The 24,352-nt window shown below is 41.4% G+C and overlaps 2 protein-coding genes across 2 annotated transcripts; one reads left to right on the top strand and one right to left on the bottom strand.

Moving 5' to 3' along the window:
* The first annotated feature begins 1,020 nt into the window (after nucleotides 1-1,020).
* Nucleotides 1,021-7,094, top strand: CTHRC1 (collagen triple helix repeat containing 1). The gene is made up of 4 exons (XM_062627257.1): nucleotides 1,021-1,386; nucleotides 4,038-4,259; nucleotides 5,432-5,648; nucleotides 6,837-7,094. The coding sequence occupies exons 1-4, from the start codon at nucleotides 1,060-1,062 to the stop codon at nucleotides 6,977-6,979; spliced, it is 909 nt and encodes a 302-aa protein (XP_062483241.1). The 5' UTR covers nucleotides 1,021-1,059; the 3' UTR covers nucleotides 6,980-7,094.
* A 960-nt stretch (nucleotides 7,095-8,054) lies between these two features.
* SLC25A32 (solute carrier family 25 member 32) lies at nucleotides 8,055-24,352 on the bottom strand. Its single transcript, XM_062627256.1, has 7 exons — nucleotides 24,107-24,352; nucleotides 20,708-20,858; nucleotides 19,546-19,631; nucleotides 18,361-18,521; nucleotides 12,078-12,191; nucleotides 11,494-11,639; nucleotides 8,055-10,714 (listed from the first exon to the last, which is right to left on the bottom strand). Exons 1-7 carry the CDS (start codon nucleotides 24,276-24,278, stop codon nucleotides 10,579-10,581), a joined length of 966 nt encoding a protein of 321 aa, XP_062483240.1. The 5' UTR covers nucleotides 24,279-24,352; the 3' UTR covers nucleotides 8,055-10,578.

Raw genomic sequence — 24,352 nt, 5'->3', positions numbered from 1 at the left:
ACCCAAACTGCTGCACCGTGAAGCCTCTGCTTGTGCGTGATGCTCATTGAAGCTGTCACAGAAGCAATTGCTGTAATTAAGAATTTGCAACATTCCATGAGTTTTCCCAACTGGTTTAGGAATCCTTCACCAGCTGTCAGTGTATGGCTGCCACCCTCACAGGGCAGGAGCCCCCACCTCAGCCATGAGGCTGGCGTCCGTCCCAGTGCCCAGGACAGTGCGTGCCAGGGCTGATGCCAGCAGCATGACCTGTGGTGCAAATCTCACCTCACTGCCGTTTTCAGCCAGTACAGATGTGAAGGGGGTAGAAAGGCAGAAGCGGTGTAAGGCACAGAAGTAACTAACTGCAGGCAGAGCCACAGAGGAGGTTTAGTGTAAATAAAAGTCCAGTCCATCGTAAATGGCTCAACGTCCTGTAACATGCATTCCTAGAGGCGAAATGTGCGTTTTTGTTAAATACTTGAGAAGGAAAATGTACGAAAGCTAATCTCCCCCTTCTGGAAACTCTACCTCTACAAACCCCAGGAAGACTGCAGCATACAGAAGTTATCTTTTGAATATTTACTGTTTCTCTATTTAATGCTTAAGGACATACAGCATCCTTTATTTCATAGTGCTTTCATTTCTGGTATGATGAAAAATACAGTATTACTTTAAATGAAAACAAAACGGGACTTGGGTTATTAAACTGAGTTTTTTCTTGGGTGACTAAATTGACAATGCTCACTCAGGCAACACCAAGCTCTTCTATAAAAGCTCGAATTCCGCTGCTGCTGTTTGGAAGGATTTTGTGCCCTTAACTGGCACTTCTGCTAAATCAAACCCAGTGATTTCTATCCAGCTGCTGCTGTTTTACCACCGCTTCCCCTCACGGTGGAACTCCTGCGGGCCCTCACGGGATTTCTTGGGGGAAAGGTGTTCCCCGCCGCAGGGAGAGTTCCCCAGGCCGGGACGAGGCTTCCCGGTGCTCGGGAGGGCCCGTCCGGGGCTGCCGGCGCCGCCCGGGCCGAGATCCGTGGGGCCGGTCCGAGGGGCGGGAGCCCTCCGGCCGCTTTGCCAATGGCTGCGGGGGGCTGGCACTGGACGTTCCCGCTCGGTTACAGGATGGAAATTCCGGGCCTCCCCGGGGAGGGAGCTGGGGCTCCGCGCTCTGAAAGGCTCATTGATCCCCGCGCTGCCGCTCGGAGCGGCGGGCACGGCTTCTGCGCCGCAGCCTCCGGCCCCAGCGCCGCGGCCCCGGCCCGCACCATGCCCCGCGCCCCGTGTGTCGCCGCCCCGGTGCTGCTGCTGCTGGCGCTGCTGCTGGCGGCCGCCCCGCCGCCCGGCGGCTCGGAGAACCCCAAGGGGAAGCAGAAGGCGCTGCGGCAGCGGGAGGTGGTGGACATGGTGAGAGCGGCGGGGTCGGGGCGGCGGGGGCTGGGGAGTGGGAGCCGCTCGGCCCTTTCATTGGAAAGGTTGGGGAAAAAAAAGGAAAAATCAGAGGTTTTCGGAAAACCTGTCTGCCGCTGCGGGCCGGGCACCGCCGGGTCCCGGCGCTGCCTGGGATCTGTCTTGGGTTGTTTGTTATCACGCCCTGGTTGTGCTGTGAGGAAGGGTTGGACGGGCTTTGATAGAAACCGCTGGTTTGCGGCGGGTGGGTGCGGGTCTTCCCTTCGTGTTTTCAGGGCCTGCGGCTGAAGCTGGCGTGGGCTCCGCTGGAACCCGCAGTCCCTGCACCTCGGTGGTGATGCTGTTCAGATCCCAAAGGGCCAGTGGATAATAAACGACAAAGAGAGAAATCAGAGTACTCCTCTTTAGTAGCTGTTAGTTACTGTGAAACCCGTATCTGCACGCTTACTGACCCCCCGTTGCCTTGGTGTGGTGTTGATGCATTATCCCGTTTGGCACCTGGGACTGCCGTTCCATTGCAACTAGAAACCTGGATGCACAGGGACTATCCTGTCTCAGGGATAGAAGAGGGAGATTTTCCAGTCTTTGGAATGCAGAAAGCAGATGTGAAGCTATTTCTGTGAGTGGTTGGACTGCTGTTCACCTCCTATAGAAAAGCAGTGACAGGGCCATTTCTGCTGTCATCTCCAGAGAGATCCCTTGAAGTGATGTGCTGGAAGCATCACTGGTACAAAGCTCCTTCACTTTCACACCACCTTATTACCCTTTCGCTTTAATTGTGGAAATTTTATTGCACAGAGAATAAGGGGTCTGCACACATGGAGATTTTGTTGGAGCAGTGGTTTAGGATCCTCCATTCCTCTTGCTCCATGCTTTTGGGTGCCACAGAGTAAGCAGCAAAGCTAAAGCCCTTCAAGGCAGCATAAAGGTATGCCCCAGAGGGGATGCTGCCTTCAGTGGACATTTTAAAAGATGTTTTATGCATTTACAGCATACAAAAATCATGAGTCCTGAGCTCATCTCCCCCCAGCTCTCCCCGGTTTCCACATCCTTGGCATTTCTGTGGTGAGTAATCACATGTGAAAAGCCAGAGCCAGTCACTGTTACAAGCAGCATCCAATGGAAAAAGAGCAGCAAAAGCAGATAACCAGCGCTGTGTGAAACAAAAATGTCTTTGCATTATTCACATGGTCTCTGAGTCAGTGTGTGCTTTGCCCAGCAGCCTGCTCTCTCCAGCTAACAACTTCTCGATGTGTCCTTCTTGATTATAGCATCCCACTGCCATTTGTCAACAGTGTTTTCTTTGGTGAAGGTACTAAGAGAATGCCAGCATAGATTAGTCCAACTCTCAGTCAACTTCTGCTTACTAGACCTCTTCATACACTCACTCGTTGTATTCGTAGAGTGCCTCCAGCCGAGCCTGTGATGACCATGCTGCTTTTTGCACCAAAGCCCTGGAGAAGGAACAACCCCGGAAGACTAAAGTTGACCAGCCTGACAAAGGACAGAGAGCAGGGGCTGTAGCTTACAGCTCCCATGGTGCAGTAGTGGTATGGTTTGCAGGAAGGAGAATAATTTGCATGGTCATTTCTTTTTGAAACAGGTAGGGCTTAGGTGGTTCAAAACGGATGAAGAGAAAGAGGTGTGAGAAAGATCAAGAGCAGAATGTAGCTATCTGTGTGGCCTTGGGATGAGATGAAGCAGTCAGTCAGCAGATGGGCAAGAGCATTTAAAGTGAAAGCCCAGCCGTCACCAGCCCTTGCAGGTTCCTGCTCTGTTTCTTTTTTGCTCCCCCAGCTCCACACGTGGGTGTCCCCTAGCATCCAGCGCTCAGGCTGCTGGGGAAGGAGCTCTGGGCTGCACAAACCTTCTCTCCAAGGAGGGCAACCCCAAATCTCGTAAGGTACAAAGGCAACGTGTGTTAACTGTGGTTTTGGAGAGTAGTGTTTGACCTTTCCCAATACTGTGATGAGGGAGAATGATAGTATGCTAACCCTACCAGGTGTGCCTTCCCACTGCTATGAATGAGGATCCTGAGTTTGGGGTTGTTCCTGGGTGCAGCTTCCCACATCCACATCAACGCTGACTTACTGTGTGCGCTCTGGAGTCTGACTTACGGGGCATGACTGTTGCGATGTGATTCTGTTGCAAAGAAGGGGTAACAGAAAGAAACCGGCACTAAGCTCTGCTCCCTGCAAAGTTTCATTCACTGTTTGGTTTTTTGTTTTCATTTTTTTAAAGAAAGGGAAAAATAGTAGTGGAAGCCTATTGGCTGAGACAGTGACACAAGCAATGTTGGGGTAGGAGAAAGTAACTGTTAACATCCAACCTTTTTTTTTTGTTTCTGTATTGAAACATTTTGGATCTTCTGAGGTTTTCCAGCAGGTTTTAATCCTTTGGACACAGCCACATTTTCATTCTAGGATTTATGCATCTTTTCATAAAATAATCAGCATCTTAATTTATAGCAAATTCTGCTGACATTGCTTATCTTTGAACTTTTATTTTTCCTTTTCTTCCTCTATGGAAGCATCTTCTTGGTGATCCAGACATCACCTGTCACAGCAGGGCGTTTGTGTTTGTTTGTGTTTAACTTGGTTAGCCTCTGAGTGAGGGATGGAAGTAGCAAGATCTGTTCTGTGTTTCAGTACAATGGCGTGTGCCTGCAAGGCCCCAGTGGTGTTCCTGGACGGGATGGAAATCCAGGAGCCAATGGGATCCCCGGGACACCTGGGATCCCAGGACGGGATGGGCTGAAGGGGGAGAAGGGAGAGTGCATGCGCGAGAGCATCGAGGAGTCCTGGACGCCCAACTTCAAGCAGTGTTCATGGAGTGCACTTAACTATGGCATCGATCTTGGAAAGATAGCAGTAAGTTAGCTTTGCCACGGATGCTGCGCTACACCAACCACAGCAATCTCAATCTGACTCTGTGAGCTGGGTAGCACCAATCATACAGGTTTCTCCTTGGAACCTTTTTCATAGTCATAGAATGGTTTGGGTTGGAAAGGACCTTAAACATCATCCAGTTCCAACCGCCTGCCATGGGCAGAGGCACCTTCCACTAGACCAGGTTGCTCAAAGCCCCATCCAACCTGGCCTTGAACTGCCAGGGATGGGGCAGCCACAGCTTCTCTGGGCATCCTGTTCCACTGTCTCACCAGCCTCACAGTGAAGAATTTCTTCCTGTTGTTTAATCTAAGTCTCCCCTCTGTCAGTTTAAAGCCATTCCCCTTTGTCTTATCACTTCATGCCCTTGTAAAAAGTCCCTCTCCAGATTTCTTGTAGACCCCTCTAGGTAGTGGAAAGCTGCTATGAGGTCTCCCTGGAGCCTTCTCTTCTCCAGGCTGAACAAGCCCAGCTCTCTCAGCCTGTCTCCATAGGAGGGGTAATCAATCACAGTTATGAAGCAATGCCCAGATTGGTTGGAGAAATTTAACTGCTATTGCTGTGCTTAGTGAGAATCAACCTTTCTGAGTTAACATTTCTTATTGCCATGTACTTGCAGAACTGTCCCTAGCTTCCCCCATCCCCTGATATCCAGCATTTTGAAGACAGGTAATACCTGAAAACGTTTCTTTTTCAGTTGCGGAGCTTTTAGCAGAGTTTAAGCCTCTCATAGATCCTGTAACTGTTGAATCCAAGATTTCTGGTAACAGAGACAGAAATTGTACTGTCCTGTCATGCAAGGACTTGCATACAGCCTTCAGACAGGTCACACCCCTTTACAGGAACCCCGAAATGTAACTAGGTTACTATTTTAACAGCAGATACTATCTAAATAAAATAAGAATTTCCATAATCCCCGTTCTCCATTACCATCTATGAGGTGCTGCTTCTGATTTGCATCTTTGCACCATACAATATTTGCCAGGCTGTACCATTTTCTTCTTTTGTTCTATTTTTTCTAGAGGGAAGGGACTAAAGAGAATAGTGAAACCATTCTGAAATAAACATATTCCTAAATCTATTTGCTAAATATATAGAAAATAAATAGGTTAAAACTCAGAGGCTGCTGCCAAAGCATTTTTTTCTCCTCTCAGGAATGCACATTTACAAAGATGCGCTCCAACAGTGCTCTCCGTGTTCTCTTCAGTGGATCGCTTCGGCTAAAATGCAAAAGTGCCTGTTGTCAGCGCTGGTACTTCACTTTTAATGGAGCAGAATGTGCTGGGCCACTTCCTATTGAAGCCATAATCTATTTAGATCAAGGAAGCCCGGAGCTGAATTCTACTATTAATATACACCGAACTTCTTCAGGTATGTATGCTGAGACTGCATGAACAGAGATGGAGAAGCCAGTAGCAAATCTAGTTACCAAGTGCCCAGGGTACAGTCTGCCTTATAAACTCAAGACTGAAAGGAGGAGGAAGAGTGGCCAGGTAACACTTGTTACTCCTACTCTGCTGTCTCACAGGTGACTATCAACAATCTAAGAATTATTTATTAAGTGGTACTTCATTACTGTGGTATTTTTCATGGCACTTACATCCTGCAATTTAGAAATAGAAGAGATTTCTGTCCAGACAGTTCTACTGATCTCTGCTACAAAGACATTCTGTGCTGTTTTAGCATGTGGAGAAACATCCTTTTTGCCAAGAACAGTGTCATGTCACACTGATACTTGCACATTATCTGTGCATAAGAGTTATCCCTCCTGGAATTTCTATTATAATTTCAGGTGGGCACAAATGTACCTCCAAAGTGAAATAGCTGGGAACTATTACTCAGTTGCTAAGCAAAAGGCAAATTAGTGAAGTTACTTCAACATAAAAGGTGACACTAGGAACAGGGGACTAACATTGTCTATACTTTCTCCATTTTCCTCCCTGTACTATTTCATGACTGTGTGAAATCTAACATCTAGAGTTATGATAGGGTTTCTTCATTAAGGCATAGGACCCACCTGTCTTCATTAACCTACCTCCAACTAGTGGTGCTAGTGGGGGAAAAAAACAAAGGGCCAGCAGAAGTGGAACTTTACACAGAAGCAATGAATTAAGAGTGGGAAAGGTTACAGGGTGGCAATCACCTTTGCAGGGCTCAGCTGTGGAAGCCAGTTATGGCTGTGTGCCTATTCCTCCTCCCCATCATTGCTAAAAGCATGGCTAGGTGGGATTGAAGCCATATCCCAGCTACCAGGTAGTGAATTTGGATGTTTACAGATGCAGGAGTACCTCCCATGTAACCATCCTCTGGGTTGTGATCTGCTGCAGGTACTGCAACAGACATCAAGAAGCAGCATGGATAAAGGCAATGCATGACTCTAACCTATGCTGCCACATCTCTAATTAATAGTTTTTATTTTGAAAAGTGTTTTCTTCAGGTTTAACTAAACATTATGAGCTTGCAATGCACTGCTGCTCTCAAGTGCTGGTGTCGCTCTTCAGTGATGAAATACAAAGTAGTTGTGTCTGCTGAGGTAACCTGATTTTTGTCTTTAACCAGTGGAAGGTCTGTGTGAAGGGATCAGTGCTGGTTTGGTGGACATTGCCATCTGGGTCGGGACTTGCTCAGATTATCCACGGGGAGATGCTTCTACTGGATGGAACTCGGTCTCCCGCATTATCATTGAAGAACTACCAAAATAACTTTCCCTCCCTTTTTATAGTTTCTCTCCCCCCCCCCCCCCTTTATTTTGTACCATTTTCCTCAGAATTTATTTCTGTGGAGTTGCATGCAAGTATTTGAGTGGAAGGCACCAAACTCTTATACTATTTTCTTCAGAATTTATTTCTGTGGAGTTGTATGCAAGTATTTGAGTGGAAGGCACCAAATTCTTGCATCTGTAGTCTTTGTCTAGCCTTGTTTTGCACATTGCAGAGGCTTTTTACAACAGTCATTTTAGAATATAAATATCAAACCCAAGTTCATTAACTTTTTAAATTCCTTATTTGATGTATGAAAATATACCACCACCATTTTAAGAGTTAACTGTAACTTTTTTATATCAAATAAACAAGACCTTTTACAAATAGACGATCCAAGCTATTTTATTGACTATTAAAGTTTAAAGTGTTTACATGATGTTATGAAACATAATTTTCTTAGAAGACTTCATAGAAAGTTCTATGAAAGTAAACCCAGATCTTGGCTTTAGCCTTCAGAAAACATATGTAACCTCTACTCCTGGTAAACCTGACTACAAAATAGGATGCTCTGCTGTTACACTCTTTTAAGTCTCTCAACTAACTCCCAGTGACTTAACTGTGACCTAGATGATGTGGTGTTAAATACCTTGTTCTGAACGACTTAAGTAAAAATAGACTATGTAAGCTCTCCTTCCCTCTTTTGCTTGTCAATAGACTGAATTTCAGTATAAGCATCTATTATTGGTCTTATTATTGGTTTTGTAACTTTACAGTTACAAAACTTAATTGTTCCAGTAAAATAATTCTCATAGATTTAGCCTTTCAGATTTGTACAATCACTTTGGTGTTAAGTAAAAGCTAGACATATTAAATAGTTTGGAGGATACAGAAATAAGACAGGTTGAAATGCCTTGGCTTTCAAAAAGTGTATTGGTAAAGTGAAAGAATTATGTCACAGCTATTTGACTGCCGTCTCCAGCCTCGACAAATGACAATTCATCATGGCAGCACACCACTAGCTTCGGTGCTTTAAGTGTTTTCTTCCAAATGCAATGAGTGATGAACTATTTGGCTTTTGTTTTTTTTTTTTTTTTTAATTTTAAAGATTCTTGAGGGAAACAACAACAGTCATGTTTACATTACAAAATCAACTTTACATTAACGAAATAAAAAAAACCCCAACAAGATACAGCATGTATAACATGCAGAAATGTACAGTCTTCCTAGAAATGAAAAGGAAGAAACATTTAATCCGAGATAATTAATTTATTTCAACTATTTAGAATTAAATCTCAGCTTTTTTCTGAGCAGGTTATAAAATTTTCCCCATACATCTCAAATTGGTAGCTCTTGTCTGCAGCTTTTGTGAAGAATGCTAGAGGAACACAGCTGTGGCTAGGAGAGCATTTGGGCTTTCCCAGCTGCAAGCTTATGTGTGATCCTGCTGTAAACTAGCAAATTATACAGCTGGTATTTTGTATCTGCAGAACTGTACTGTTTTCATTGGCTTGGAGGATGGGTTTTAAGGTATCTGGACACAAACAAGTTACTATGACCTAAGCTATGGTGTGAATTTAGAGAATGTCAGTTAACATACAGTAACTGATTGTGTACATGCTTGTAGCCTGTCTTTGCATTTATCCTGGAGCACGAGTACACTAACTCAGGCTAGTAAGTGCACAACTTTTATTCATATGTCTTCACAACACTTCTTGGATTCTCAGTGGCAGAGTTAACTTGGTTATTCGTTCTGGGTACTAGAAAACAAACAAAACCAAGTAAAAACCCTCCAAAGGCAGAAGAAGTTAGTAGCTGTTAGGGATCTACACAGTAATTTTCATGCTAAACTTCCAGTAAATTTGATCCTCAGCTAAATACACATGGAAACTTTCATAATAAGAAACCAAAGCCAGCCTTAATGGCCACATGCCCTTTTCAGATGAGATTATTAACTGTATCAGTAGAGGGAATGGGATTGTGGAACAGAAAGTATAAATTATTAGTAAGTATACACAAAATATGGTATGTGGCAATAGGATCAAGAGGAACAAGCAAGTGGATTGCTGAATTAAGACTAAAAATATTGATCTTAATTAAAAAAAAAATTGTAAGATTTTAACTTAAAACTGAAACCAAATCCCTAATAAGTTGCTTTTTTTATGAAAATGCTTGTTTCTACTTTAGGCCAGCTTTCTGTTAAACAGGGAACTTCTCTGTATTCAGGTGTTTTGCGAGATAGTATCCTTCACTCCTTATGAAACTGATTATTTCCCCCACCCCATGGAATGATTTTTGCTAACTTACTTCCTCCTTAGTTAAGTGATGCTTTCTACATACTTCTTAATAACTTCCTACTAACAGCAGAGGCAGTTGTTAGTAATGGCCAGTAATGCATCTTCTTAAAGAAGAACTAAAAAATAAAACAAACCCAAATCTCAAAAAAATTCATATCGTTGACAGCAATTATTGGCATACCAATAAATATCATTATTATACAAATTTACTGAGATGTACTGTAATTTAGTTTATCGTTAAATTAGCAATCAATATATACTTACAGTCCTTTTCCTTAGACTAAATCAGAAGACATTAATGATCATTTTTTAAGTCCTGTGCACAGTATTTTTTTGACCACTTAAGAGTATTTCCTTTTCCCAGAAAATATTATTGAAAATAAGCATGTTCATGTTTGTTGCAACACTGGTTTGAAAACTGCATCACTATGGGATTACTAGAAAACAAAACTGTTTGAAACGTAAACCTACATTCAAATACACCTTTACTTACTAATATTTGGTCAGATGTATCAGTAACAGACAGAATGTCACAGGGTGGGGTTGAGAGAGAGGGCAGGCAGGGACGAGAGAGAAAATGAATTCAGTAAGTGGCCAGCGATGCACACAACATATACTTTGGTCTGGTGCTAAAAGCAAGCCAAAAACCACAATGCAAGTCTGTCTGGTATGAGACCAGAACTGGGTTTCATCAGACTGGCAGTTATTCAAACCCGAGATTGGACAGCTGTTTTACAAAACAATTCTGAGTTTCCAAACTGCACCCCACCAAGGCAGTGTTTTTTGTGTTGGATGAGCAATGGAATCTGGAGCACTCTACATCCTAAAATCTGACAAAACACAGAGGTGGATTCAGAAGACCTTGCTTGTTTCTTCATGAAACTCAGATAAAGATTTAAGAAAGTTCTGCCAGACCCCAGAGTTGCTTTTATATGAAGTTATCCACCTCTGTAGGAGCGGAATCTGACCAACAGTTAAGACCTGTCAAAACACATCAGTCTATTATTCCAGGCAGGCCAGGATGAACTGAATTGCTGCACAGTTGCCTTCACCCAGTCACAGTGCTATTATTTCACAGTTGCAGAGACATCTGTTTCAAGCAGGCAGAGCTGATTCAGAGAAGGCAGCAGCAATACAAGAACATTCAGCAGAAGAGATGTTGGCAGGGTTTTACTATCTCCATGTTCTTTCCTCAAAATACTAGATCAATTCATGGTGTCAAAGATGTCTGCTGAACTAAATCTCTCCCAGACCATAAATACAAAAAATAAAGGATAGATTCCTTATGAACACAAGCTCCTACCTTTAACTACTTTCTTTCCTAAAACCAAGTAAAAAACCAGACACATTTTCATAAACAACAAAGGTAATGCAGCAGGCAGGAGTCACTCTGATCACATTGGGGATAATTCCTTTGTAAAATCCATGAATTCCTTCTTTCCTTTAAAGACAAAGAAAAACATTTAGTTTTAATTAATGTATTTAATTGAAATCAGACATAAAACAAAGCCTGGAATTTTTTACTTGCACTCCGAGAGAACTACTTCAGGTAAGAGTAACAATTTCAGAGTAATTTCTTCCTATACTGTTTACAGAGCCATAATATATAAAATCTTAACCCATCACTGGCTGCATACTGCACAGATGGCCAACCTTAGTAACTACAGAGCTCTGTGTGAAAACTCTCACATGCCCTGTGGAGATGAGGGAAGAAGGTTTATGAGAAGATATACACAGATGTGAGGTAGGGGTTCTCTAAAGGTCCTACCAGAAGCTAGGACTAGACTACAAATGCAGTCAGGCCCCACAGTAACCCAGGGACATCCATATAAAACAGCTGTGGCTAGTTTTCATTTCCTCCTGCCAGGAATCTGGATTACCCACAACTCCCAACAGTACAACACTGCTGTCATACTGTTTAAGAGCCCCAACACAGCCAACTCAATGTTATCTTTTAACTTGTAAGTGAAATTTGGTGAGGAAGAGAGAAGGGAGACAGAATAAACAACAGAAGCCTACCACTGACCCTCTCCTATCTCCTCCCTTGTCCTTAGATTATTGCTGTTAGTGGCAACTTGCACAAAATGGCTTTGTACAGCTAATATTTTGTTTGCTCAGAACTGCACTGATTCTGCAAGTTGGCATGGAAACCAGTAAACATAGCTCTGATCCTGTAAGACTCACTTTCTAAGTCATAAGCTTTTAATTCTGCATGCCTACCTCCATGTCCTGCGGATCACGTCAAACACACCAGAATACGTATTATGTTGATCTTGAAGACGAGCTCGCACAACCTGATAGGGATATGTTGCTGACACAGCAAAAATTTTGGATACAGCTGCCATCATTATGTACTCCACAGTGTTCTAAAAGCAATAAAAATTACCACGCTTACTTTAAGTATGGTTTAAATTACTGAATTTCCCCAAATCTACTTAGATTTTTAAATTTTGAACTAAACAATACTCTACATTTTCCCCCAACTACTTTTGCCCAACTTGCACCTGACCAGTTTTCTAAGCATTTAAGACCACCATCTATGGTTTCACAAAGTAAGACAAAAAATCCCATTCCTCTCTCTACAATTCTCAGAACACTTGCCAAAATAAGAAGTTGGCGTCCCTATAGGAAAAGAGCACTAATCAGTTCCTTGATCCCAAAAGGTGAAAAAGTATTATTTCCTTCTGTGTTCTACATTCCAGTTAAAGCAGCAATACTTTGTACAGTTGGCTGCACTACAACCTCGAGAAATGGAATAAATTTATGCTTATTCACATGCCACAACACATTCTCAAGAACTGTACCAATTTTGTGTCTGACACTCTGTTTCTGTACTTGTTGTATCTCAGTTTCAAATCCTCATATGCCATGAACTGAAGTGCTCCATGTGAAGTTCCAAACAGACCAGGCACAAATCCCTAGAAAAAGGAATAAAACAAGGCTAAACAGCAATTCCCAAGAACTATACAACTTGACAAAGCTCAGTTTACACACGTAAGTATGTCCTCCATTATTTTACAAATTGTGACTGCACAACTCATCATTGTGCAGCATGACTCAGAGCTGATTCTGTGTTGATATTCTTAAAGGCAGACATCAGACACAAGTGTAATAAATGTACTTTTCTCCAAATGACATACAAGCTAAAAACACCTAATGAGTAAGCTAAAACAAGTGGCTAAGGGACTCCTTCTCATAGAACACAAGCACAGGTTTTAAAAAGATGGCAACATGGATCAGGATTCTAAGAATATTAATCAAGCTGCAGTCTTGCAAATGCGCTGCTCAGTGCCTGCCCCTTTCCAGGACTGACACTGAGCTGTTCAGTTCCCACCCAAGACTGTTAAGGCAATGATGGAAGCTGGCATCCGAGTGAGGAGGGCCATCAGCAGTGGAGGTACAAAAGAATTCTTGGTCAAGTCCTGGAGACAGATATGCACATGTGTGTGTGTATACAAACGTGCATGATACACAAACATTTCCATACTAAAAATGTGTGTATGTATAGAATCATTTGGGTTGAAAGAGACCTTTAACATCATTGAGTCCAACTGTAAACATAATGCTGCCAAGTCTACCACCAAACCATGTCCCTAGGCCCTTGATGTACACGCCTTTTAAATATGTTGAGGGATGGTCACTTAACCTTCTTCCCTGCACAGCCTGTTCAAATGCTTGACAACCTTTTTGGTGAAGAAATTTTTCCTAATACCTAATCTAAACATCCCCTGGTGCAACTTGAGGCCATCTCCTCTTGTTACTTGGGAGAAGAGGCTGACACCCACTTCACTACAACCTCCTGTCAGGTAGCTGTAGAAATCGAGAAGGTCCCCAGAGCCTCCTTTCCTCCAATGCTAAATGACCTCAGTTCCCTCAGCTGCTCCAGCACCTCAATGTCTTGCACACACAGACAAAGCGAAAAGTTCAAGGGCACACAAGGACTTATGGATGACTTACATTAAAGAAACAAATCTAAGATTCAGATCAGTTTGAGTGCATTCCTCACCCTGCTCAGAGTACATCCCAAAACATCCCAGCAGGGTTTTGCAAAGCGGTCTGTGAAATGTTCCCCATTTGTAACAGGCAGTAATGGACAGTAAGAGTATAATACGAAAGTATTCAGAAATCTTTTCTTTCAAAAAAGTTGAAATGAAGGGTAAAAGCAGGTATTTTCTGAAGCGCCTCTACAAGAAACAGAAGGTTTCTTTTGGAGAAGGATTAGCTCAGTTGAAATGAGTAAGACAGCTGCATGAGTTCTGACAAGTACTAATTCTTTTTTTGAAGAGTTGGTCACTTACACTGGAAAAATACAAATAAATGGGGAATTAATTATCTTGGCTAGAAATGACTTAAGGGAGCCAAAAGCTTCCTGAAAACTGTTGCAAAGGGATGATTACAATGGAGTAAGTGATCAAAATGTGGGTAAAAGGACTCAAAGAAACAGAATTTTCCCCTAAATACTGGCATTGAATAGTTTTATCTTATTTGCCATGATCCATTCAGATACAACAGAGGAATTAAAAGATGTGTTCAGAAACAAAACTCTGTATTAGACTAAACAGGAAGCCCAGCATGTTGAATAAAGATTTATCAATATACTACTAAAAACCTAGAAAAGGAGAAGAAAAAGAGAAGGGATCCTGGTAGAAGTCCACTGGAACAGTGCAACAGGACAAAATGATATATTATTCCATAAACTCCTAACTTACAGGAAAAAAAACCCAAATCCTAAAACCACAGCAGGCATAAAAATTGCACAGACCTTCTGCCACTTCAGAAATTAGCTCTCTTTAAGTTTCCAATGTTATACACATTCAGGAAGGGATTTTCTTCTCACAGTAGAAAACAATGACAGTGAATTAATAATCAGTGACCATGAAAGGATGAAATGCATTAAGGGCTGGCTAAAGTTGTTGGAAAAAAAAAACCTACTTCCCCAAACGAGAACAAATGGAATTAAACCAAACAGTTACGTTTTGTCAACTGTGAGCATAATCATAGAATTTCTGTGAAGTCTGAAGACAAAGGGCCACAACAGAGGGAAAAGGACAACTTTGTTTTTCAGAAATCCTGGATTAAAAAATTAACCAGTAACATAAAAACAGAAGAGGAGGAACAAAAAAACCCACCCCAAAATTATCAGAAGTATCAAAGAAAAAATTATTTTGGTCAGCAGAACAAGGACCAGTATGAAATTTACATAATAGCAAGGAAAATCTTCACAAACTTTTGCCTGTGAATAGACAACAAAACCGTTCAAAGACAAAGTAACTGCTCTTTACTTGGAAAGAATTAGAATGATGTATTTATATCACAGGAGAATGAGGTAATATTCTCCCCAACAACAAAAGAATGTTAAAAAACATTTAAGAGCGCTAAACTCTTTAAATTTAAGCCAGCAGATCTGGATAATTTGCACCCAAGAGTCCTCAAGCATCTACTGATGATACTTGCTAAATGAGTACCAGCACACTCTAAGTCTTGTGCTGATGGGGAAAGCTTTCAGAGACTGAAGGACTTTTAATGTTGGGCCAATATTAAAAAACACATGTAAAAAAAAAAATGTGTTCTTATGGAAAAATGTTTCAAAGCAAAACTGCTTTCCTCACAGTAAATGAAATATGTTGGCTTAGGAAGTTTTAGAAATATCCTCCTATTCTGCTTTCTCATTCTTACAATTTTACACAAAAACCTTAATTGCCACAAAAATTGACAGAATTTTATGTTTACTTTTCATTTGAAATATGACTGTAAAGGTAAATTTTAAAATAATTTACCTTTATGTACTTGTTATTTTTTTGCTTTAATATTCAAAACATATCTTCAGAAGATTTTTGCCATGAGGGCTTGATAGGATCAGTGGTTGCTCAAAGAAGTCCTGCTTGAATTCTCTTTTGGAGGATTAAAACAATAGACAGAATTAATTTTATAATTAGAAATTTAGATGGTAAAGCATATAGTTCTGAACAGTAGACAGTGGGGAAAAAAACCTGTGTTTTAAAGGTAGCTTGAACAGCTCTAAGCGTAGAAGATTCAGGACAAGAGAGAAATGTCCTATGGTTAGTGTTTCTAAGGTTGCCATTCACAAGGAAAAGGAACATAGGCATATGTACACACTGGAAAGCCTATGCTTGGTAAAGTAGAGAACAAGCTTCATTTGGCCATGTGGTACCCACATTGCTGCCTGAATGGTTGGAGAGTGCTCACACCAGAGCAGCCTCTGCTATATGTGTTGACAGAATGCAGCAGATTGTCTTTGTAATCTGTTTGGCATGCTGAGAACCCAAATGAAGACAATACTAAAGACCAGTGGTATCAGAATGGCCTGCTCTGACAACTTGTGCAGAGAGACACTGGAATTACGTCATTATCTCCATATGTATCTCAATTCCTTCATGGTGCAAAATTCTACCATCTTTTATGTGAAAGTCACTTGTGCTTCTATCTATCTGTAGAATCTGGAAGTAAAGTTAAAATCAAGATGGCCAAATCTCAGTGGATTTTGCTGGATACAAGTACACATAGAAAGTCACTTAGCTTACAAGCTACACATTTGCAAGAAGAAGAAAAATAGCATAAGCAAAATAAATAGAGCTAAGTGCCTTAGGTAATCATGGACTGGAAAAAATACTTTATTGTCAGAGTACTGGATCTTGCCTACCAAAGGTGAAATGACAGTACAAAAGCATCCAATTTCATTTGGTAACAAGCACGCATTAATGCTAGGATTCTGTTGTTGTTAGCATACTGTATTGTTACTTGCAGTATTGATTTTTTAATCTCCATATTTTTCTGCATTTCCTGTTTATTTTACAGTAGCTGTATTCCTAATTGCTGCTTCTACATCTTCGCTGAAACTTAAAATACAAATACAGAAACATGGAGGGCAGGAAGAATGTTAGCTGCATTCTTGACTGATGTTTTAGTAGTCAGTCACTCCAGACTAGGCATCTAACAGTTTTTCAACAGTTCAGAAATTTTTATGTTTTTTCTTAAAGTGCCATTTCCTACAATCTTAAGATTATTTTACATTTGGTCTCTCCTGCCTTACACTTGAAAAGAACCATACAGCACTCAATGCAGATGACATTTAACTTCATGGCAAAGTGATTTTTAGAGATCAGATCTCCAAGAGATCTATAGGTGTGTTCAAATTTCATAACCCAAGCTGTTTTTTTCTTAGCCTGGTATGCAGCAGAGCAGCTCTGTCCCCAGTCATCTAGGGGATGAAGACCAAAGGACAAAGGCTAATGATGGTGGGGAAGATCACTGACTAGATTACTGGGATAATCGGTGAAGGAAAGGCTCCTGCCTTTTCAAAACCAGGCCAAGTTCACAAACAAGTTATTGAGGAACACAGCTTTAGATGAACTATAGTTTAATGAATGAATAATACCCACAGAGCTAATACAGACAGCTTTGATCCCTGCTAGAAAAATCAGTGCATCCTGACATTAAAAGTCTTGTGCCCCAAAGGACTTAAAGGAATTTCTCAGACCAGTAACAGCACCTTGTACAACAGAGAGCAAGATATGGAGATGTTTGGAAAGAAATACCATTCTAATCTCAAATTCAGCAGAAGAAACTACTTTCAGATTTTATTTCCAACTTGTGGTGGTGTTCTCTGAGATTTCCTTATTTGCTATAAGGAACTCTACCTGAAATTAAGATTATGAGGAAAAAGAAGACATTCATGTGGACTACAGCTGCTGCAATTTACAGAAATTAACAAAACTTCAGCTGTCATATTTCAAATAAAGCAAGAAAGAGAAAAAATAAAAACTCCCCCAAAACCAGAAAATGGAGGAAGTCTAAGGCATGTGCAAGTCAAAGAGTCACCCAAAGAGGTACCAATTTCCCTAGCATAGACAAGGTTGAGAAAATCCTGATGTCAAGTCAAAGTTGCACAGTGTGCACAGATACATAGGTCACTCAGGACCTATGTAGGTCACCTGCTCTGCAGATTTAAGCAAGTAATTTGCTCTTTCAAAGGAAGTATGTGCTTTAATTCCTCACTTACAGATCTACACTACAAAGAAGGGTCTAGTGCCAAAGGCAACACATACTACATGCATGAATAATCTGAAAAGTAACTCAATGGAAGGACATCTTAAAGCCTAACAGATGCAAGAAAAACACATTTATCAACAGGGAACAGAGCAGAAACCCAGCCAGGCAAATCAGAAATCCTGACAATTTCAATTTAGGAATAAGCGAGGTGCCTTGCTTCTGGTGTCAGAATTTGGCATTCCCTAGTATGTGGCATAGTAGTCTTTCAGCATAGGAATGATTCTAATTTTTACTGCAAATAAAATAAGCTAATATTCAGTAATGAGGACAATTCCCAAGAGATAGTGTTCTTGTTCTATAACATTACTTGCAAGAGAGCCTGATTGGACTAAAACAGGTTTCTTCACACCTTCTAATGTCTTGATGTCATGGCCTGAAGGAAAGAGGAGGCAAAAAGTCCAAATCCAGTTGCCATCTGTTTCTCTAAATTAAAGGGAATAACCCCCCCCCACATACACAGACCATATTTAGAAGTCTGAAAATTTTATGGATCTAGGGATGACAGATTACAGACCTCAATAACTAGAGGGCAAATGTGCAGTTGTGAAACCATCCATTGTGGAATTAAAAATTAGCAACTGCTTTAGTCATATGTTATGTTCCACAAGATGTCAGAAAGCCAGAGATAAGGGATGAAATGGAAAAAAGCACTAGCAACAAGACATATTACGCTACTGCTGCCCTCCTTATCCTAATAATAATTACCGGAAGGCTCAAAAAAATTAAAAAGCAGCTTGTGGTTTACTCTCATTTTAGCATTATCATCCAATAGAAGATGGCTTAGTCATAAACCTTATACTCTATTCTTCAGTGATTTCCTACATTTCAACAGTATAATAGCTTTTCTTCTGTTTAAGCCTTTTTGCTGCAGCTCTTCAGTGGGAAAGAAGACTCACAGAATAAAAGTGAGCTAATACAGAAATGACTTGCATTTTTTCTGTAGATGAGTATTTACAAGTCTCACCACACTACTGACTTGTGCCAGCCAATCCTGGAATTTTTCTTAAACTGTATTACCTTGTATAAGCCACGTACGCCTTCCACCTTGTATATCTTTATAAGAGCATCAAACATTCCTCTGTATTGTCGTTTTGATGGGTCGACACCAGCATTATATTGTAGCACAAGTCGTGTCTTTGTTACCCATATTGGGTTGGTAATGCAGAGAGTCATGGCTCCTGAGGACAGAAGTTAGAGTGGTTGGTATGCTAACTCCAAAGCTTGTCCAAGTTTGTTCAGTGCAATATAACACAGGCTTCTACAATGACAAAGTTACTTATCTTACAAGAGTACTCGCACTACTTAAAAAAGATGACATTTATGCCCACCATTGTTCCCTCTCTCTGCCTTCAAAGCTCACAATCAAGCCCAACCTACTCCTCCTGCAGAGCATACAGCTTTTTGCATATTCCTAGCACATTCCCTTTTTTGCCTCACTGTTTCAGTAGTGAGACTGTAGTAGATAGAAACCTAAGTAACTTCGTAATGTACTCCTGATTATTCAGGTTATTCTTCAGGTATACAATGGTTCAAAATTTAATGGACACTTCAGTCATGAGAAATTTGCTTAATCATACTGGTAGGTTTATACAGGCAACCTGCTACAGCTTTACAGGTTATTGAAAATACAGCTGTAAATTACTGTTTTTTACATTAAACAGCATGCCTTATATTTCAACATAACACCCTAATAAAGTCTTCATAATTGCCTAGATTAAATACAACACAGTAGCATGGACAAGAACATATTAAAAGTCTTGCAGATGTAAGTTGTATTTTTATTTTAGATGTTTAGTTTCTAAGGAAACTTGGACCACAGGTAAAGAGCAATTCAGTTATTCTATTAACTTCAATTGGCCTTCTCTTTTCCAGGTCTAAGTGTTAAACATTTAATGAGTTAACACGCCAATAGCAGCTACAGTTATATTTTGGGATTCAATATATTATTAAGTATGGAAAACACTTATATACAATGAAAACAAGGTCAAAAAGGATTTTGACAACTGCTGCTTCTAAGCAAAACTGAAGAGACCACAGTGATCCATCTATTCATCTTAGACATCATTAATTTATTTACAGACAATAGCTGACTGCATTTGGACTTGAACACTTTACATTTGCCACCTGTAATAAAAAGCAGCACTGACACACAAAGGCAGGGAGCTAGAAGCAAACACTAGTCTTCTCTGCATTTAAACTCACCAGCCTCTGCAGCTGACACTAGGTGTTCAGTTGCACTAAGACTTTCCAGCTTCCCTTCCTTCTTGTAAGCTTTGATGGCATTGTAACTGGGAAATGTAAAATATATTTTAGTAATAGTGAAAACAAATTTACATCACTTAACCTACAAACAGCAAAACATCTCACTTAAGATAATGGAAAACATTAGATGGTACACAGCCTTTGAAAACAAATATGTAAGTAAATGGTATTTGTTTAGTTGATCAATTGATCTCTGAGCAGTCAGCTTTTTAAAGTGAACTATGATAATACATAACCTAAATTGATAAAGTATTACTACTTTTAGTATCAGTGGGACACATATTGAAGTATCTGTTGGATCTCAAGACTTCTAAAAAAACCCAATTAGATAGCCTCCTTTTTATTGAGAGCAACAGTGACAGGTATCTGTCTTCTAACTTAGAAATACACTGAGCTTTCTTCTCTTGATCCAGTTTCCACTCTTTGTGGATTGAAATATTGTTAACAGGAGCTCAACCACAGTAGGAGCATACAGCAAAGCTTGAGGACCGAAATAAACAGTAACTACTGACAAGGTTTTATAAGCATACCAACTAATTGTTCCCTAAAGTATTCCAATTAATAAAGGTCAGCAGTAAATCACATCACAGTTGCACAGCTAATAAAACAGAGAAAAATGAGTATTAACAAATGGGTTTATAAGCAAAGCCCAACAATTCACAGAAACAATGAGAGACCCAACTATCTCTAAAAATATTAAAAATTAGTTAAACATTTAGCCCGATCATGTTCTCCAATTCTTAACATGTCAGGTTAGGCTTTTATTTTTTGTGAGGTTTTAAGCACAGTGTACTGGCACTTTTAGAGGATTCTTCATGACTGACATCACCATCTCTCAAGTTCCTTAGCATTTTCACAGCATAAAGGGAATGCACTGTACTTGACAAAGTAAGTCAAAGTAAGTCAAAATCAGGTCTCTGACTCAAATTACTTAAATTCTAAACCAGCAAGACATAATTAAGGGTAAAAGACATGGACTTACAAAAAGAATTACAAGTTTATAAGCCACGTAGCACATTTTTACATCCCCCAAAGAAGATGCAGTGTATATCTGAACATTACAAACTGCACAGGAAATGACACATTTTACAGTTCTACTTACAAGAAAAAGTAAAGTCCCCAGGAAGCCCCTGCTCCCAACATGTTTGGTGTTACCCCTTGATATAAGCCTCGTAGTCCTTCATGCTTCCAGACAGTGGTCATACAGTGCAGAATCCCATTGTATTTTGGCCTCAGCTCCAATCCATCGTTCACTATGAAAGAAAGCAATTACATTAAAAAAAAAACATTTCAGGAAGTCTGAAGCTCAGCTGTGTAAAAGGTTCCACAGTACAAAGACTACAAAGCAAGCTGCAGATGAACATGAAATCTAACTGATCAGCTGTATTTTAAAATTATCCTTTTAAAAATGTGCAAGAGTTGAGGTTTACAACTTTGTAAGTCTACACTTAAGGTAAAAAAAAAAAAAAAAAAAGCAAGCAAAAAGAAACACAAAGATGAAGAAGACCTTTTAAGCCCTGCAAAAGGAAAGGAAATTTCCTATTAGTCTGATAATGCTAAATAAATGCACTGCTATGCACTTTTGGTGAGCAGCAGCATTGAAGTTGTTTGTCTCTTCTTTTTAGCACTCCAGCAATTTTACATCACACTTCAAGTGGTACGTGGGGGATCTTTGACAACACATTTCTATAAGGACTTTAGACAAGCCCCAAATAACACTTTTTGAATTCATTCTTCCCCTTTAAAATGTTTTCTGAGCATTTTCAATGCGTCATGCCTTACTGATTCCGAAGTCAGATTTTACCAGTGTCGTGGTTTAAACCCTAGCCAGACCGCTTGTTCACTCACTCCCAGTCAGTGGTGCCGGGCTGAGAGCAATCGAAAACATCGGTATCACCGACACTGGAAGTCAAAACACAGCACTGCACCAGCTACCACGAAGGAGAAACATGACTGCTACTGCTGAACCCAGGACAACCAGAACACTCAAAGATTATTTCCAGCAAAACTTCCTGTGTTCTCCTTCTATTCTCATTGGATGGATTTGCGGAAAAACACCAAACCAATACATTCTCCCACCCAATAACCAAACAGCTGGTTATCCGAACATTCAGAAAATATCACTGTCAAAAAGATAAAACCAGGCAAATTCTTGTTTGTCAGATTTCTTTTAGAACTCAGAACAGAGATGTTCACACAATTTAAGAGTGTTAACTGCTACTGCTCCTACTGTAGCAGCAAAAGAGTAAGTTGATTACTGATGACGTGTGATATGGCACATGGGGAGATGACAAGCTGGACCAGAGGGAATTCCAATCAGAACATTTTCTCCATGAGAATAATCAAATACTGAAACAAGTTGCCTGAAGAGGTATCTTTGGAGCTACTCAAAACTCCAGCACACAAGACTGACCAATCCGGCCTATACAGACCTTACCTGAGGAAGCAGTGAACTCCACAGCTCTTGTCTGACCTAAATGACTATGATGCCAACATAACAGCAGCTTTCGTTCTTTAAAGATATAAGGATAGATTGCAGTTTTACTGAAAATTAATCTCAAAGTTTCACACTCAGGACAGTTTTTGTGTCCCAAACAAGATTAATCCTTGTAATCGTGAATTTCTGTTTTCTGTTCAGTGCCACATTTACTATTAATTCTCCTTTAAACCTGGTGTACAGTCCTGTATGTTGCAACAGACTTCAGGACTAAAGACAAAATGTTTTTTTCTGAGCACAGTGTGACAAGGCCTCAGCACCCTGACAATCACCCAAAATTAAAAGACAAATGCCTCCTTTCTCCCTCCTGAATGAGCCCTGCTAGACCCTTCCCAACGATCTTTGGCTTTTTTTTTTAACCATGTTGCCATTAGGTCAGATATATAAACACATTAAACAACATGGGAAATCAGAGATGTGAATTAAAGTCTGTCTGTCAATGATGCTACTAGAACCTTCACAATGTTGCTATCAGCTTTTTACTTCCTTTTTTTTTTACTTACTTTTACTTTATATTCTGGCATCAGCTCTTACTTCCTGGTTTGAAGACAAAACACAAGAATTATTATTTTCAAACCAAATGAGCAACAGACCTCCAGAGGTCACCTAATCCACTCCCCTGCTCAACACAGATGTCAATAGATCAGGTTGCTAGTTGTATGTCCAGTTGGTTCCTGAATGTTTCCAGGACTGAAGAAATTACAGTTTCTCTGGGTAACCTCTACCAGAACTAGACCACTCTCACAGTAAAAATCCTCTTTCCTAAAGTAACTGGAATTTCCCAGGTACCCACTAATGCCTGTTCCTTCTTGCCCTACCCTCCAAGAAGAATCTGGCTTCACCTGTGTCCCCCAATCACACAGTCACATGCCACAATAATGTTTCCCCTCAGCCTTCTCTTCATGAGGATGAACCGATCCTGATCCATCAGCCTATCCTCCTGTCATGTGTCCTGCCGCCTGATGGCCTTCACTGGAATCATGCCAGTCAATGCCTTCCATGTGCTGGTGAGCCCCAAACCAGACACAGTACTTCAGACACAGTCTTACAGGTGTGCGACAGAGAGAAAGCTGCTGGCTACACTCTTCATAACACGGGCCCAGGACGTACTCACAGTAGAGTATGCAAGGTAAGTGTTCAACTCAAATTTTGCAAAAAGCCTGTTTGGAAATATAATGCTTCTACATTTTCTAAAACTTCTCTGTGATAGCTCATTATTTTTGAGATCTAAAGCAACCATGGATTTACTTAAAATAACGATCCAAAGATACAGCAAAATGTTTTAACCTCTATAAAAGAAAACATGACAAAAGGGCACCACGTTTCTCATGTTAACAGTAAAATCACTAGGGAGAAGCTGACACGTTTCTCTGCAGAACACCAAAGCACTTGGGAGTTTTCTGTAAAACAATACCTCTACTGTTAACATCTAAGATTATTATCACACTATTGTTATGCTTCGAACACTGAGAGCCGTTGGCATAAAGGTGAACTTTGAACGTTGGCTTGAAACCATCTGCCAGTTAAAAAGAGCCAATCTTGCTGTGTCCTATGGCACCGATGGTCATGAAAGAGAGGGAGAAGCCTAGCCAGGTCTGCCTGAAAACAGGCTCTGAAGCACCACAGCACATATTTTACAGTTCCTAGAAATGACAAGAAAATTAATTTTTGGACGTGGGGCGGGGGGAAGGGGGCAGAGAACCACAGAACATCCCTTCGCCTTACGGCCTGTTTACTCAAGCCGTGGGGCTAACTGCCAGCGCCGGCCCCTCATGCCGCCGCACACGGTCTGGGCAGAGGCGTACGGGCTCATCGGCTGTACAACCGCTCAGAAACAAGCCGGTGGATCGCTGGCTTGGAACCGGCGAGCCTGGCGAGATGTACGCGTTCGTGGCACAAAGCGCGGTGCGTGCCCGGGGAGAGCCGGGCTCGCGGGCTGTCCCTGCCTGACCCCGCCTGCGGCAGTGCGGGACCCGCAGCCCGCGCAGCCCAGCCGGGCCTCACCTGCGAAGCGGATCTTAACGAGGTCCAGGGGGTGCAGCACGAGGGTGGAGAGGACGCCGCCGCTGAGCCCCGCCGCCAGGTTCTCCAGCTGCACGTGGCGGAGCAGGGACGGCGCGGGCGGCGGGGCCGCTACCGGCTCGCGCACGGAGCACGCGGACCCCGGAGCGCTCATCGCCGACGGCGGCGAAGGCGGCCGCGACGGAGGAGCGCGGCAGGGGGCGGGGCTCCCTCCCGCCGCACGCCGAC

The sequence above is a fragment of the Pezoporus occidentalis genome, unplaced genomic scaffold (genome assembly GCF_034315485.1).
Source record: "Pezoporus occidentalis ecotype Australia unplaced genomic scaffold, CSIRO_AGI_Poc_V1 ctg3, whole genome shotgun sequence".
NCBI lineage: Eukaryota > Metazoa > Chordata > Aves > Psittaciformes > Psittacidae > Pezoporus > Pezoporus occidentalis.
Note: the sequence above shows the minus strand (reverse complement) of the source record. Positions and strands in the feature narration are given on the sequence as shown.

Excerpts from the sequence above, each read along its gene's own strand:
- CTHRC1 (XM_062627257.1), top strand. The coding sequence starts at position 1,060 with ATGGCTGCGGGGGGCTGGCACTGGACGTTCCCGCTCGGTTACAGGATG. Across the intron at positions 4,260-5,431 it reads TCGATCTTGGAAAGATAGCA|GAATGCACATTTACAAAGAT; the intron begins GTAAGTTAGCTT and ends TTCTCCTCTCAG. Across the intron at positions 5,649-6,836 it reads TATACACCGAACTTCTTCAG|TGGAAGGTCTGTGTGAAGGG; the intron begins GTATGTATGCTG and ends GTCTTTAACCAG.
- SLC25A32 (XM_062627256.1), bottom strand. The coding sequence starts at position 24,278 with ATGAGCGCTCCGGGGTCCGCGTGCTCCGTGCGCGAGCCGGTAGCGGCC. Across the intron at positions 20,859-24,106 it reads CGTTAAGATCCGCTTCGCAG|TGAACGATGGATTGGAGCTG; the intron begins GTGAGGCCCGGC and ends TTTCTTTCATAG. Across the intron at positions 10,715-11,493 it reads GTGATCCGCAGGACATGGAG|GAAAGAAGGAATTCATGGAT; the intron begins GTAGGCATGCAG and ends TTGTCTTTAAAG.